General features: G+C 36.1%; 1 protein-coding gene across 1 annotated transcript in view; it reads left to right on the top strand.

The window, feature by feature from the left end:
- The first annotated feature begins 1,570 nt into the window (after positions 1-1,570).
- The window catches only part of LOC129258991 (importin subunit alpha-7-like), a 28,458-nt gene continuing 13,589 nt past the window's right edge, over positions 1,571-16,439 (top strand). The window contains exons 1-4 of the mRNA XM_064098422.1: positions 1,571-1,950; positions 3,967-4,109; positions 12,926-13,006; positions 16,282-16,378. Of these exons, the coding sequence (XP_063954492.1) occupies positions 3,987-4,109; positions 12,926-13,006; positions 16,282-16,378 (301 nt within the window). The 5' untranslated portion in view covers positions 1,571-1,950; positions 3,967-3,986. The remainder of the gene's footprint in view (positions 1,951-3,966; positions 4,110-12,925; positions 13,007-16,281; positions 16,379-16,439) is intronic.

Below are 16,439 nucleotides of genomic sequence, written 5' to 3'. Positions count from 1 at the left end.
TGATTTTATTTGGCAAGTCACCATAACATATGTATACAGTAGTAGCATAAAAGGCTTGCACACAGTGGCGTATCTATATAGGGAGGGGCAAGGGGGTATGTCCCCCGTGCGCTACTCTCAGGGGGCGCAAAAAAGGGAAAGGGGCGCAAATAACGAAAAGAAAAGAAAAAAGTACAACAAAAAGGCAAAGGAAAAATGGCACAGAAAATGAATACCTCTGAAGGTGATTAATACCCCCGTCCTATCATGGTAATGGAGTTTGCAACTCATTTAGAAAATGTATTTTGCATGTTTTTACCCAGGGATGAATATTCGTATCAACTTTTGATTAGTGATATACTTATTCTTTTCAAAAATTCCAACACTGAAACAGTGCTTAAAGTATTCCTTTTTTTCCCAAACATATATCATAACTCTTTAGCTCTAGCTGCGGGTTAGTATTTTCATACGTTAGGTCCTACCCTCATTAATTCTTACAAAACAGTTCTGAAATACATATTTTTCTGGTTTAATTGTCAAAGATAATCACGCCCTGATTTGATAAAGGATATACAAACCCTCGATCTTCATTAATTTTTACAAATATTCATTAAAGTATGTCCGTTTTTAGGTGAGGATATATTAAAAAAAATCAGCTTCGCGCTCACATTACGCCGATGATATACGTATAGAAAGTTCATGAATTCATAAGAATACTCATTAACATTTTCCCCTTTCAGGTAAGCATATATAAAAAAAATATATATATCATCCAGCTTACATTATTTGCTCACCTTCACCAATATTTTTTTAACAATATTTTTCTGCTATTTTTACAACAAACTTTTCTTCAGGGTGAACTTCCCGTTTAATGAGATCCCTTTCATATTTTATGATTTCCTAAAAAGGATCTTTTTAAATGTTCCCTTTTCATGTCCGATTAATGATCAATATTTTTCAGCTTGCGCTCCGCGCTCGCATTCATTGACATGCACTAGCGTACCTACGGGGGGGGGGCAGAGGGGGCAGTCTGCCCCCTAACGAGCCACAACCCATGCAAAGGACGTATCCCTGCCCCCCCTGACGAGCTTGAAGATTTTTTTTTTTATTGCTTGTCAAATTTTTTTCTGGTACGAAATCCTTCATTTGTGATTGAAGACCTTTTTTTTTTTTGCTTGTCAAATTTTTTTCTGGTACGAAATCCTTCATTTGTGATTGAAGACCTTTTTTTTTTTTGCTTGTCAAATTTTTTGGCGGACGGTTTTGCCCCCCCCCCCCTGTGGAAAATCCAAGATACGCCACTGTCGACATGTATATATAATTACGATAATAAAATGGTAAAATTATACTATTTACGTGATGAAAACAAAGAAAAACAAAAATCAGAATTTACTATTAGCAATAAACAAGATATGGAGATGATATATGCATTGAAGAAGAAAAGAAGAAAATAAAAAAGAAGATTTAAGAAGAAGAAGAAGATGAAGAAAAAGAAGAAGGACATCAAGAAGAAGAATTAAAGAGAAAAGACGAAATTTACTTGCCGTTTACGTGCCGTTTGATATATTTTAAATTAAACTCAACCTCCCTCACTCTGAAAGTTTTCGTGATACAGTGGCAAGTGTTATCAGTCATCATGCACCATTTCTCCTGAATAAAAAAGGGGACAGAACAATTAACCCCCCCCCCCCCCCCTTCAAAGAAGACGTGTGGGAGCTCGGAGGCGGATTTGGGGGTATTTTGCCAGTGTTAGACTTTTTAACCAGTAGTTTGTAAATTGACAATCTCATTGTAGCAGCTGATATCTGTGCTGTTTTAAACTCACAATAGAAATAAGAGACTGGTACGAAACCCACGAAGACGTCGTAGGGAATTTAGGGAAATTGCGTAGTAAAGAACCGGTGTGCCGATCTTGTCATTTGTGGTTCCAAATCGACAACTTTATCTCCTCAAATACTACATTTTCCAACAGTGAGTATATATGAGATTATTAACTTTGTAACGATTGTTTATTCTGGAAAGTGATCATGTCACTTTCATGCACTCAAATAGTAGTATATTGCTTTATTTTATGATGTTCTGTACTAATGTTTTTGCTCGTGTTCTGAGTCTTGCGATTAGGATTTAGGCCTACTGCATGTGTGTGTGATGGAGAAAGGCATACACGTTGAGTGCAGACGCAGTGCGACTGCGACGCCGATGGATGAATGAAAATCTGAATCTGAGCTGATCATGTTCACAAATGTGGCATGCTGTGGGTTTTGTGCACTTTAAGATATTCCAGATCAGGTCTAATCTTAAGAGATCTACATGTAGTACTAATACTATTGTTGTCTGTAGGAAAAATGGATACATGAATTTAGGAGATTGAGAAAGAGAGAAAAAGAAGGAGAGAAATAAAGAAAGAAAGAAAGAAAGGAAGGAAAAGTTATTAAAAAAAATTAAAGATGCTATTCTTTCACAAAAAAACTTGCAGAATTAGACAAAACTCAAAACCACTCCTAGTACCAATGAGGTCCAAACATTAACATGTATGGACCTCATAGGCGACAATGCGTTAAAAACAGGTTAGAAGTCCTGCACCCAAGTATTTTTATGATATTAGTGATTATTACTCGAAAAATGCAAGCTTTGTCCTCATTTGTTTAGCATTTATTAAAAAATTGCCCATTAACTATAATCCTACTCATACTTTAAATGTTATAAAATAAAGGGAAACTTACATTTGAGTCCTTTTTCGATCTTTTCTTGGCAGTCAGTCCGGTCCCGTCGAGTGCGATCAAAGCGGTACGAAGCTGATTTTCAGATCACGTGATACGAGTAGTCATCACCTGATCGATCGACTATCCTTTTTTAAAGACCGCAACAATTATAAATTTTATTATAAAATATATATAGAATAAATAATTGCATGATATTATATATATTTCTACAATTAAAAATATTTTGTGATATAAATTTAATATTTGACGTAAAAATCGCTATTTAACAAAATATTTATTAAAAAATAAAAAATCAAACAAAATAAAAACGCCTTGGACACAGTGCAAAAAACCTAACAATTTGGCCGCGTTCTTAACAACTATCGTAAGGGGCGCTCTATTTATAAATAAAAAAGAATGTACAGCTGTCTACCGCGACGTGGTTTGTCGCAAGATTTGGGACAAATCCGTGGGAATTCTTGAGAAAATACATCAAAAGAACTGGTGAGTACCGATTAAACATTATCAAAGTAGTAAATAGGTTATACATAACTTGTAGATATATATTTTAAATTGATATTGATGCTTAGTTCCAAGCTAGGGCGGCCCAAATGTGCGTGAGTGGAGTCCCAGTTTATTAACACGGGTAAGTATTGGGGTGTAGCCTAGAGTGCTCAAAACCAAAGAAAGAAGAAGACATTTCAAAATAATATGTCATGGTTAAACTTAGACAGGAATAACCGTCGTTTCTGGGGATTTATTCAACAATTTCTGACATTTTACTATCATCCCCATGGCATGAGCCAACGCAGTTCAGTGGAACAACCAAACTACAGAGACTGAAGCTTTTGGTCTAGGTTAAACTAAGCCGAAGCGCAATGCTCACCAATCATGATAGAACTTGTCCGGCCTGTTATGAACTGTGATCATTGAAGTGAACATGTTGAAATACTATTAAACAACAAAGCCCTTTTGATTAGCCTATTGTTTTGATCAATTCAACATATTTTTTTTTATTTGATGATTATGCATTCTTCTTGGAAAATAGTAAATTTTACAGATTTTTGTACTTTGTTTTATAAAGTCAAAGAGCAATTAAAAGAACAATTACAAAAAAGAGCAAAATAAAGAGAACATTGCCAATGCAATAAATGTAATTACACTGCAGGTTTTGATTGAAACAGTACACGTAAAAGCATTGTCATCATCATCATTGTCACTTTATTTTGTATTTTTATTATAATGAGTAAAACATGTAATATCTCCCATCAATTTCACTTTAGAGTTTGCAGACACAATCAAATCATGGCATCGTCTAACAAAGAACACTTCAGGTTATTCAAGAACAAGGCACTGGACGCAGAAGAACTGAGGAGAAGAAGAGAAGAAGTTGGAATTCAGCTAAGGAAACAGAAGAGAGAAGAACAGGTAAGGTGTTTATCATTAGGTGGCATTTCATGAAACACTGGTTTGTGTTAAAAGCTACTGAAATTCTGGCTTCTGATTCGCTCATAGCAAATGTGTGACAGTGAAAATCATTGACAAGAGGCTTTTATGAAATCCTCCCCTTGGTTTAGAGTTTTATATGCAGCAGCCTGTTGTTAATTTTTGCTCCCCAATGTCCCCTTGGCCAATCAGATGCAAGTATTCAGTAGCTTATAACAGTTTACTGCAGACAGTACTTCATGAAACACTCCCATGTTCTAGTACACCCATCTCATGCTAATCTTTAATGATCTTACTCATGATGATGATGATTGTTCAGATGATAATGGCGGTAATCATGATAAGAAGAAGAAGATGATGATGATGATACTGATGATGATGATCAATGATGATGATGGCGATGATGATACTGATGATGATATGATGATGATGATGATGATGGCGATGATGGTGATAAAGATAATGATGTTGATGATGATAATGGTGATGTTGGATGTTATTTATAATGCTACTGATTTAAATGATGATTGCGATATGGTGATAATGATGTGAAGAAGATAATAATGTGAATATGATGGTGATAGTGATAATAGTTCAAAGAAGATGATAAAGAGGAAATGATGGTGATGATGATGATGATAGTGATGATGATGATGATGGTGGTGGTGGTGGTGATGATGATAGTGGTGATGATGTTGGTGATGATGATGATGTTGGTGGTGGTGATGGTGATGATGAATAGTGGTGATGGTGTGGTGATTGATGATGATGGTGGTGAAGAAAAAAAATACAATGATGATGTTGATGACGACGATGATGATGATGGTGATTGTGAGTTTGTGACGGTTGATGAAGATGATGTTGATGATGGTGGTGGTGATTGTGAGTTTGTGACAGTTGATGAAGATGATGATGATGATGAAGGTGAAGAAGAATAATACAATGATGATGATGATGATGAAGAAGGTGAAGAAGATGAAGAATAATACAATGATGATGATGGTGATTGTGATGGTTGATGATGATGATAATGATGATGATAATACTTTGACAAGGGATCTGGATGCTGAAAATGGTAGTGGTCCAATATACAAATACCCAGTATTTCTGCCCAAAATCAAATCCAAATAGAATAGAGGAAATGCTACATGTATGTATTAGTGCTGTAGCCGAACTGCCAAACCGAACGGAAGTTCGCCGAACTTGGCACTTCCGGACCGAACCGAACGCAAAGGCCTGGTTCGGTGGTTCGGTAAAAAAAAATAGCACATTAATGTAGCTAATTAAAATACATAACAGCGGGGACTACATAGATTTAAGTGTAAAATAAATTTAAAAAATATTGGTTAGTGATTGTGCACAATAAGAATTCCACCCAAAATATTTTTAAAATCCACTATGAAAGCTCTCATCTCGTCTTTGATTGAACTGTTATCAACTTAAGAATATTTTATTAACATGAATATATTTTTTCTTGATAAAATGAGGGGACATTTGAAGCTAAACTCGGTATAAAAGTGTGATTAATTACATATTGTCGTAATCGATCGTGATCGTAATCGGACCTAATTATTTTGTATTTAATAAAGAAAAGGACCAGACATAAATTCATTCCTCATAAATGACAAAGTATGACAGCTTCGGTCTCGTCTTTGATTGAATTTTTATCAGTTTCAATATTTTTATAAACATGAATTTATTTTTTTCTTCATAAAATGTGGGAACATTTTAAGCTAAACACAGTTCAAAAGTGTAGTTGAATTACGTATTGCTGTAATCGATCGTGATTGTAATCGGACGTACATGTAATTGTTTTGTATTTAAAAAAAGAAAAAGACAATACATAAATTAATTCCTTGTGACAGACAAAGTAATGGTAAAGTATATTTCACCTTCTGAAATTTTCATATTAAGATAAAAGATAAATAAATAAGAGATGAAGGAATGAGGGTAGAAAAAACAGAAAAGATAAAAATTCAAACCAAATCAACGCATCGAACGATCGCGTTCCGGAAATGGTTGGTAAGGAAAGTTGAAACAGGAAGTCCAAACAACCTGCTCTCAGTTGCTATTATACAGGTAAAATTTGTATTCCGAATTCGAAACGTTTTTCCATTGTCAATATTTTCTAAAAAGTGGTTTAATCTGGTCAATTTCTGAAAATGAAATGATAAATTATCAGTTCCATCTTGGTTCAGAAGATCAACGCCGAGTGATTTCACAACACTAAAATACACAGTACAGTCCCATGTACTGATTTTCGTGTTGGAAATATGTTTGAAGTCACGTAGCGTCGATCTTTCTGGACCAAGAATGGACTGATATTTTATCTTTTTAAAGTAATTGATTGACCAGATTTAACCACTTTTCAGAAAAAAGGGACTTTCTAAAACATTTCATATTCTTTGGAATGTGAATTTTACCAGTATAATAACAGTTGAGTGGAGGTTGTTTGTCTACTGTTTCGACATTCTCGATCAACAATTTCCAATCGGAGAAGCTGCGTGCAGCGTTTGCAATGACATTGTAATCGATCATGATCATAGCTACATGAAATAATCATGAAAAAAAATATGATCTTTGTAATTCCATTTCTGTCCTGATTCTCTCATTATCAATATTTTTTCTTTGTTTTTTTATTTCATTTTAAAAATGAAAGTAGAAATGACTCTTATTTTTGTTTAAAGATTAAAATAAATAAAAGAAAGTTATGCAACAATTTTTATAACTATTCTTTTTAAAAACAAAATTTATTATAAATATATGACAGATCTGTATGGGGATTATCTGTTCGAGGGTCGGCATTTCCTTATTTTATGTTAATAATTTAATTTTGGCATTAATAGCCGAACCCTGCCGAACCAAACATGCCGCCTGACTTGCAGCACTGGTATGTATTTTCCTACATGTAAACCATCAATATTTTGGTAAAAAAAAGATTGACAATATGATCATTGAGAAGAATAGCAAATGGGATGAATATAAACTTAGATTATATGGCACCTCATATTAAAAAGATTATTTGGAGTGGTTTTTTTTTTTTGAGGGAGGTGCTCTTTTAAAATTGGAGACAAGGTGTTTCATTTTCCCCTATTTTTCTAAACATAAAAGTCTTTTGCCTTTTGCAAAATTGCAATTGGCAAACATTGTTTCTTATAGCTGTCATTTAAATGCTGCTTATAATATTTCAAGGAAGCTTTATTTTTACTTGATGGAAATGGCAACTCATATTGTAAAAGAGCACAAATTTTGTTTGTTTGATACCATTTTTGTCATGATACTACAAATATTGGTGCATCTCACAATTTCGATCACTGGACAGTGGACAATAAGTGTGGAATCGCCTACATGTACATGTATTGGTGCAGACAGTCTGCAAGTACAGTAAAGATAGTAAGATACTGTACATGTACACATACCAGTTGTATACCGTACATACACACTGACAGAGCTTCCAAGTCTCCCGGATCCTGCGGGAGAATACTGGATTTCGATCGAATCTCCCGTTCTCCCGACCCCATGCTAAAATCTCCCGGATAATCGTGATTTTTAGCTGTTAAATTGTAAAAATTCATACAAACGGCTGTTTTACAAGTCTAGCATGTTCAACTCCCTTTACACCCACGTGGAACCTACGAATCACATTTTCATTTTATCCAGTAACTTTTACCAGTTTTTGTATAATCGTACATTGATTTCCAATGTTAATGAAGATAATTCTACAAAACGACTGGTGAATTAGTCTAACAAGCCATTTTATTTCCGGGTTCTGCAATGTGTTGCATGGAAACACTTTAGCGGCACTCCATGCACATGCCCACCGATGCGCCCCGGCGCGGCCCTGCCTGGTCTCCGGTCGGCTACGCCGCGCCAGGAGGCTACGAGAAGGGAAGTCCATGAGCATTGCGGGGCATTTTTCGTAAGCTTTTGTGCGCTTTATTCGAGCTGAAACTGTGGATCAATCATGGGATTAACAAGTGGATTACTTTCAGGAATAATTTTATTGACAATCCTGAAGAACAGAAGCAAAGTGGATATTTTTTTGCCTACTAAAGTTTCACTTGGGTTGATCGGATTCAAACATTTTCTCTTTCGTGAGTGAGCTAGCTTAAGCTTGGCGCTGGTTGGCTGAGCTGTGCAGTGCGAAGCACGCCCCGTCCCGATTCGTCAGTGACCATGGAGATCATGGAGATGGAGTCATGCAAGACCAAGACGACAAAATGTTTTTCGAAGTTTAAAGAATTTTCAAGCGGAATGGGACTGTGTGACAATTTTCACAGGAATCACTCAGACAGAGACTTTAATTACAGGCCACATAGACTAGAGTCTATAAAGTCTTTACAGGGCCAGGCAAGCTCATGTACCATGTTTACCACTAAAGTTACTGAAGCCCCTTCCCCTCTGGACAATTAAAGGTATTTTCATGTTCAATGCATTCTTTTATGAATTATTGAAAATATAAAATGTAGTTTCTTAATGTGTTTTGCTATCCAACTCCCATCCATGGGACAGCGTTCCGCCGCGCCGCTCCCTCACAAAACCGGCATAGTACATGTACCTCCGCGAAATCTACTGGATTCTATCTTCCCAATGTTGGCAGCTCTGCACTGAGCTATTTTCACTGAACACCAGAGTTATTAACACCAAAAAAAAAAATGTTCTGCATATTTGCATAGTTCACTCAATCATTAGTCATAATTTTCTTATCTAGAAAACTAGTTTGCTTTCAAAGAATTCCTCACTTTACATCTCTGCTGCATGTAAAGTGTAGTCATTTTCGGTTCTTTCTTTGACCTACTTAACTCCTGTGGACTGTTTAATATTTGATTGAAGATAAAGTTACTTATTCACTGAGTGCCAGGTAAAAAAGCCATGTTATTATGTGAAAGAGGAAGTGCAATATTCCCAATACTTTTGAATTGTTTACAAGTATTGTGTCAATATTAAACACATAGCCAACCATAGCCATGACTGTTATCGAGTTTTTCCAGTCAAGCTTGAAATCCAATAAATCTAGCTATACAGTGTAGCTTCCTCATCACATGATAATGTCAAACATACATGTACATTAGGTTCTACATTGTTTTATTGTTCGGGGGGGGGGGGTCCTATTTTACCATGGACAATGTACATGTACCTGCATTATATTATAATGTCGTTTGATTCACATCAAGAGGAAATACATTCCTACAGTAAGGATGATAACAAACAATTTTTGTATGGTTTTCTGTTTTCTCACACAATTTTTGGTCTCGGGATCAAATTGCTTTTATTTTTTAATTGTTTACAATGTTTTGGCCGACATGTACATGTAGTGTACATTTACATGTACAATATAAAATATGTAGACCTGTACCGAATGAAATGACTAGAAATAAAATTGGACTTTTTTAACATGCCAATACAATAGCGACCTTCTGAAAAAAGTCTCATGAAGTATTAAATTGAAGGCCTTTCTATTTATAAAAGCAAATAAGTGACAAAAATACATGGACATGTAAAAGCAGTAGGGATCAGTAGAAGATGAAAAAGGATTGGTCATAGAGAAACCTATTATATACAGTACATGTATGTGGATGAGTAACACTGAGACAGTGTGGGGGTGGGGATGAGAGCTGAAAGAAGGGGGGGGTGGTCATGGAGAGGAAAAGATATGCTTACTAATGGGTTAGCATCCATCATCGAAATCTTACACTCCGGCTGCTTCAATCTGCACTTGAAAATGGGCTTGGGATAGAATTACACATGCCTCCACAGTGCAGTGGCTCTGACTAAAGCAATGAGCTTGGCATTGTAAAGCGATCCATGTACATCCAGCAGTGCAGTTAATAGAGGAAACTTCATGCAGGCCTGGGGTCTGTTTCATAAAGCTGTTCATAAGTTATGAGCGGCTTTGCGAACGACTGGTGATCCTTTCTTGTGCCATACGATATATCCCTATGTAGCTGACTTAGCACTTAGCACCTACTGTAAGATCATGTTCCAGTTGTACGTAAAGTTGTGCATAACTTTACAAACAGCTTTATGAAAAACCCACCAGTGTCCCGTAACACAAAGGTTAGCGATTAATCGTACGCTTGATTTTCACGATTGATTGTACATTGTAGTCAATGGAATCGATCATTGCTAAATAAAGCTTTGTGTTACGGGCCCCAGCTGTATGAAGAAGAAGAGGGGGGGGCATGTACATGTACAAGACACTTTTTAATTTGTCTAAGTTACAGAGAAAAAGAAAGGGGTGATTGAGAGGGGTACAAATCTAAAAACAAAATTTTGTATTTTTAAAGAAAACACACCTCAAAACAAAACAAACAGGGAGGGAGATTTTAAATAATGAAGTCAAGTGCAAAAGAGAAGAGACAAATCCTGGCAAATTGTTTACATGTTATACACTGTATATAGAAGCCAACTCAGACTTTTGTTGAGGGGAGGAAATGAGAGAGATTGGGGGTGGTTGTAATAATGTGACAATAATTTGAGGAAAAATAAAGAGAACCAGGAAGCAGAGACTGGGAGAAGTGATATTTATAACATTTGTCAAGATGAGAGGATTAATGATATGTACACAGGGTAGGAAATAAATTTTATATTACCAATATAGAGGCTTACATTGGGGCGATTGTGGAAATTTCAGGACTATTTCTTTTGTTTAAAGAGCTGCTTAATAGGGGTATCAAGTATTGCAAGTATTGCAGAAAAGCCAATATTATTCTGCCATAGTTAGAAATAGTATATTGCTTTTCTAAATAATCTTGACTATTTTTTGACAGATCTTGGAGCGACTCTAGAAAGAATGGTCGCCCCAAAGCATGCATTCTGGGGGAATTTTAGGGGGCGAATTTGGTCGTCATGAGGCCGAAATCGCCCGTCACCTTCCTGTATTTCCTATGCTGCATGGGAGGAAATTATTAACAGGATGGGTGGGGCATTCATGGAGAAATAATTTGAAGAGTGGTTTGTATAATTTTTATGTACACAGCAAGAGTAAGGTTTTTTTTTTTTTTTTTTTTTTTTTTTTTGGGGGGTGGAGGTCTTTGAACGTCTAGAATTGCTGTTGATAGGAGGGAGGAAGAGTGAGTGAGGGGTGGTGGGGGGGGGGGGGGCACAGGTACATAGCACTCATGAATGCTTTTTCAAATGAGTGTTTCATCTGCAAATACCAGCTCTGCATCGTGTGTATTCAGCCAGTTCACTCCTCCAATTGTAAAGAATAGATGTATACGCATGAATGAAATTTACATGAAGGAAGACTAGGGAGGTGGAATTATACACTTTCATGAGTATACATGTACATGTAGGCCCTAACACTAAATTTAGAAAGCAATAGACCTACATGATGTACATGTACATGAACATTGTACAAGATGTACTGCATGAGACTCATTATATGACAAGATAATTTGTCTAGATGCAAATAATGCTTGGATGAAGGTGAAATATTTTTATAAGAAAACTGTTTTCGAAAATCCAGGAACTTCAACTTTACATACAGTACAATGTAGAATTACATGTGTTTTCTGATTCTTGTACATTTTTTGGTGTACTGTAATGCTCTGGATTGTGCAGTATTTCATTGGCATGCACATTATCCAGTGATGTACATTGGGGACCAGATACATGTACATTTACCTGTACATACATTACATGTACATGTACAGCAAGGAGTACATTATTGTCAGTCACTTTTTGTGCAGTATAATTTTCATTTGTGTAGGCCCACATGTAAATGTCATTCAGAGGTACAATGTAAACCACATAATGTACATGTATGCTGCCTCTACCATGCTATGTACAGTGTAGTGTAATATACACATGTAGAGCTCTGAAGATGTAATAGGCTGGCATTGTGTACAATGGATTATTTGTTTTCCTCTAAAATCCCAAGTGTACCTTGCTCTTTAATACTGAATAGTTTAAACCCAAGTCTGCTTGCATTTTAAAGGTCACATTTTCACCACGAAATGATGTTGGCATTGAAAATATGACATGGAAATTAGTCATGAATTGTGTTTGATTTTTACATGTAAGTGCCAGAAGGACGTTGTAAGAGGGGGTGTTCTATAGATTATCCAGTGAGTCAAGATTGATCAGTTCTGTGTGTGGATTTGTGTACAAGCGTGGGTCTGGTGATGCGTGATTGACGATATCTTGACGTCATCTGTCCCGAGAGTTGAGTGTAGAACATCCTCTGTTTGACATGGGAAGTTGGGGGCAGAGGAACTGAATGAAATGCAGTATGCCCACATGAAGGAGAAATATTTAATGAAATCTCCAGTCTCGCCCTACCTGCCTGTCCCATTCAGTCTTCCTGTATTAAACACAAACTTAATGTCAATTCTTCAATCTTTCTCTTCTTTATTCATAGGCTTAAACAAACAAATCATGAAATTCATGAAATTTAAGAAAGTCTAGACCTACATGTATATGTATTCTTGTTAGGAAAATAGATGTATTATTTTTTTTTATATCTTTCTACATGATGATGATGTCCAAGCTCAGTGGTTGTTGATGGTGATGATGATGATGATAATGACAATGTTGTTCATGATGATGATGCTGATTGATGATCTTTTTGAAGATGATTGGTGATGTGTTGATGTTGATAACGTTGTTGGAAACCATGATGTTTAGTTTTTTTTAAATGATGATGATCATTGATTTGAATAATTTGAATTCTAATTTGTCATGAAGTATTGATTACCAAGGAAAGACATTTCTTGTGAGGGCTTAGATTATTTTGCCTCGCCTGAAACAAAGTACCGGTAACTATTTTGTCAATTCTCACCCTTTTTATACAGCTTTTTAAGAGGAGAAATGTAGATGTTGTCTTAGAACCACCCGACATCACTGTCCAAGATAACTACATCACATCATCTCAGGTAAGCAATAATGAAATATGAATAATTATATTAAAAAAAAAAAAATCCTTCCGAAAGCAAAAGCAAATCATGTTGTAATTGTAGATTTGTCTATCAAATGCAAGAGGGTGTTTTACATTTCACTGATCTTTCAAGATAACAGATTTGATCTATAGTGGCACAATGAACATCACTTGGAGTACTCTCTATGATAACACACAAAATGAAATAATATTGCAGTGTGAACTATCTGGTAGATTGTGTTTTTAAAAGATACTTGTTACTACTGTACATCAAAATTCGATTTCACCTGTTACTGCTCCATAACAATAGACCAGTTCGTAGTTACTCATGGACAATTTTCGGTCAAATGACCTTTCATTTCTTTCATTATGATAGGCAGATTTCAAAGCAAAATATTACGTAAGCTTGCCTTACATAGCAGGATGAAGAAATTGAATAGACCAGGTGACTAAAATAAGACACCAATGAACACTTTATGAAGGTATTTGTTGCATTCCTACTTTGAATGCATATCATAGCATGTTGCACAATGTACTTGGCTAACTGTGAAAACCAGTCGTTCGGTGGACGCGTTGTTGTTTTTTGTGGATGTAAATGAAAACCTCAATTCAAAAGAATATATGAATAATCAAGACATCAAATTTGGTGCTTATCTCATTAGATTTTAAACCACCATGTCACTTTAGTACAAATGACCTTCCTCTGATCATGCGTAGAATCTTTTGATCATGCGCAGAAAGGAACTACGAACTGGCTTATTGGTAAATTTATTAACAGAGAATAGGGGAAACATCAGTTAATTACAATGGTTTTTTGTATCGTGATGATGGTGATGATTGATGATGATGATGATGATGATGATGAAAGTGAACCAAAATGATGCTAATCATGGTCATAACTGCATTCAAATTACCTGCATCACCACATCCAACAAAAAATATCAAAATGTTGATGCTTTTAACATATATTCCTCAAGCTCTGGAGAATACATTTAATAATGTGCTAAGTAGCTGCCAAGGTTGTAACCTCTTTCCTCAAGCAAAAACCTTCATTGCCCTGTGGAAGAATCACTAATTGTGAATACCTCCGAGAAATAGAGCAGCACATTAGCATTATCCACCGAGGACAGTCAATATACATACATGTAGACTTTGAATTATTCAAGAAATTTAGTTACCCTAGTTTTGGCAGGAAAATCAATAGAAAAGAGGTTATATGCAGAGTAAGCTCACCACCTTATCTTGGTGCCAAAAGCATACATGTTCTCAAAAAAAAAGTAGAATAAAATCTAAAGTTGATGAATTGTATTTTTTGCACATACTTTTATACAAAACAATCAGTTGTTGAAATGATAGAGCATTAGAGCTTTAGGCAAATAATCATTAGTGGAAGTGATGGGACAAACTCGCATCTCTATTAAAGAGAGTATTTCTTGAAAGGACTAAGGGTGTTATATCCAACAGTTACCATAGTAACAGTGCTTTTCAGTCAAATATATTGCTGTACAGACGTGTGACCAAAAACGCATTTAAAGGGATGTTTTTTCAGTTTTGGACGCGGGCTGCGCGTGCACTCGTTAAGGGTAGCAAAAACATTGATTTTCAAAAATAAGGGTGGTTTTGAAAGACTGGTCAATGGTCAATTGCGGGGTCAAACGTATTTAGGGTATGTTTTTTTTTTCCAAAGCTTTTTTTTTCTAAGACTAGCCAAACGTGTTTAGGGTATGTTTTTTCCCCAAGCTTTTTCCCTGTGGCTTTTTCCTCGTTTCTGAAAAGTGTTCAGGTTCTTTCTGATTATGGTATTTTAACACTAACTGCACTGGGGTTATGCAATACCCATGAATATAGTTTTGTCTATATTTGAATATATTGTTAGCAAGAATACAAAACCTGTTTAGGGGTCATATTCTGGCGACAACTTGTTGAGGGGCCAAAATGTGTTAATGAAGCTCGCGAAAAACTTGTTTAGGGGGTTATTTTGCACACAGAGAAAAACTCGTTTGGGGGTGTATGAAAATAATTTGGCCATGCGTGTGTACAGTAATACATTTGACTGCCCCCCCCCCCCCCCCCTGGGGCCTAGACCTGTACTGTATACACTGCGTATGCAGTTCGTGCATTTTTCCTCTAGATTTTTCTTGTTTCCTAAATGTTAGTGAACTTACATGACATTTCCTGTGCACATTCAAATATTCCGTCCCTCCTCACTGTACCTGTGTCTGGAAGCACTGATTCGTGTAATATCATTTGTGTAATGTATATTGGGTGTGCACACCCGGAGGCAGATCCGCCCACACAATTCTCACATTTCTAATTTGTTAGCATTTGAGTGGGTGCCTTGAGGAAGTGTATGAACTGTACATGTAGATATTGAACCTTGGGGGAAAGTTGGTTTGATTATATTTTTTTATTGGCATTGGCAATGGATTCGTGTGGGAGGGAGGAAGAGATTGAGAGAGATTGCGGGGCATAGGCGATGTGGAAGTGTGTTAACCTATTGAAAACATCCTATCATATGCATGCAATAATTCTTTATGAACAATTCTGAGGGCATCGTGGTCTAGTTGGTACATGTATCATTGTATGACTCTTGTTTTTCAAGCTGAGGGACGTAGATTCGATCCCCAACCATGGCATGCTTTCCTTAAGCAAGAAATTTACCCCACATTGTGATGCACTCAACCCAGGTGAGGTGAATGGGTACCCGGTACATGTAGGAAGATATTCCTCGCATACTTCAGCGCCTGTAGGCAGTATGGTTAAAGCTAAATTACGGTAGTTGCAGTAAAACACTAATTTAGTGAGAAAGTCTGTAAAACCAAGGTTAAGTATGACTATATCATCGTGGATCTAGATCTGGTACAGTTACATAAACTGAACTTTGTGAAATCATAAAATCTAAGCTGAAATACGATCACACTGAAGATCGCCAACACAGATAGGCACACGTGGGAGAGTGTATTATTATTGCTGGAATAAAGACCCGACGGAAGTGACCGAATCCGCGCTTATTTTGCTTATTTCTCAGCAATTACACAATTTCTTCCAGAATCCTTTGGCACATATTTTTTATTCATACAAACAGACACTTGGGTGGTCATTATATTAGATTCTGTAAAAAGTCATTTTGAGATCGTTACCAGAACTGGAATTTACCTTTAAAGCTTGGGTAATTTAATGTAATGCTCAGTTGAGAACATATAGTGTAGAAATTGTGCAATATACTGTACATGTAAATGTACAATCATTTATTATTCTAATATCTTCTCTCAGAATTCAGTCACCCAGGACATGGTTGAAAGAGTAATGTCGGATGACCCTGAGGCACAACTTAATGCTACACAAAGGTTTAGGAAACTACTATCAAAAGGTAATTACTTTTTTTATAGTGAAGTATTTTTTCAAAGAATCTGGGGCTTTTTATTATTTTT

This window comes from Lytechinus pictus, chromosome 4, assembly GCF_037042905.1.
Source record: "Lytechinus pictus isolate F3 Inbred chromosome 4, Lp3.0, whole genome shotgun sequence".
Taxonomy (NCBI): Eukaryota; Metazoa; Echinodermata; class Echinoidea; order Temnopleuroida; family Toxopneustidae; genus Lytechinus; species Lytechinus pictus.
Note: the sequence above shows the minus strand (reverse complement) of the source record. Positions and strands in the feature narration are given on the sequence as shown.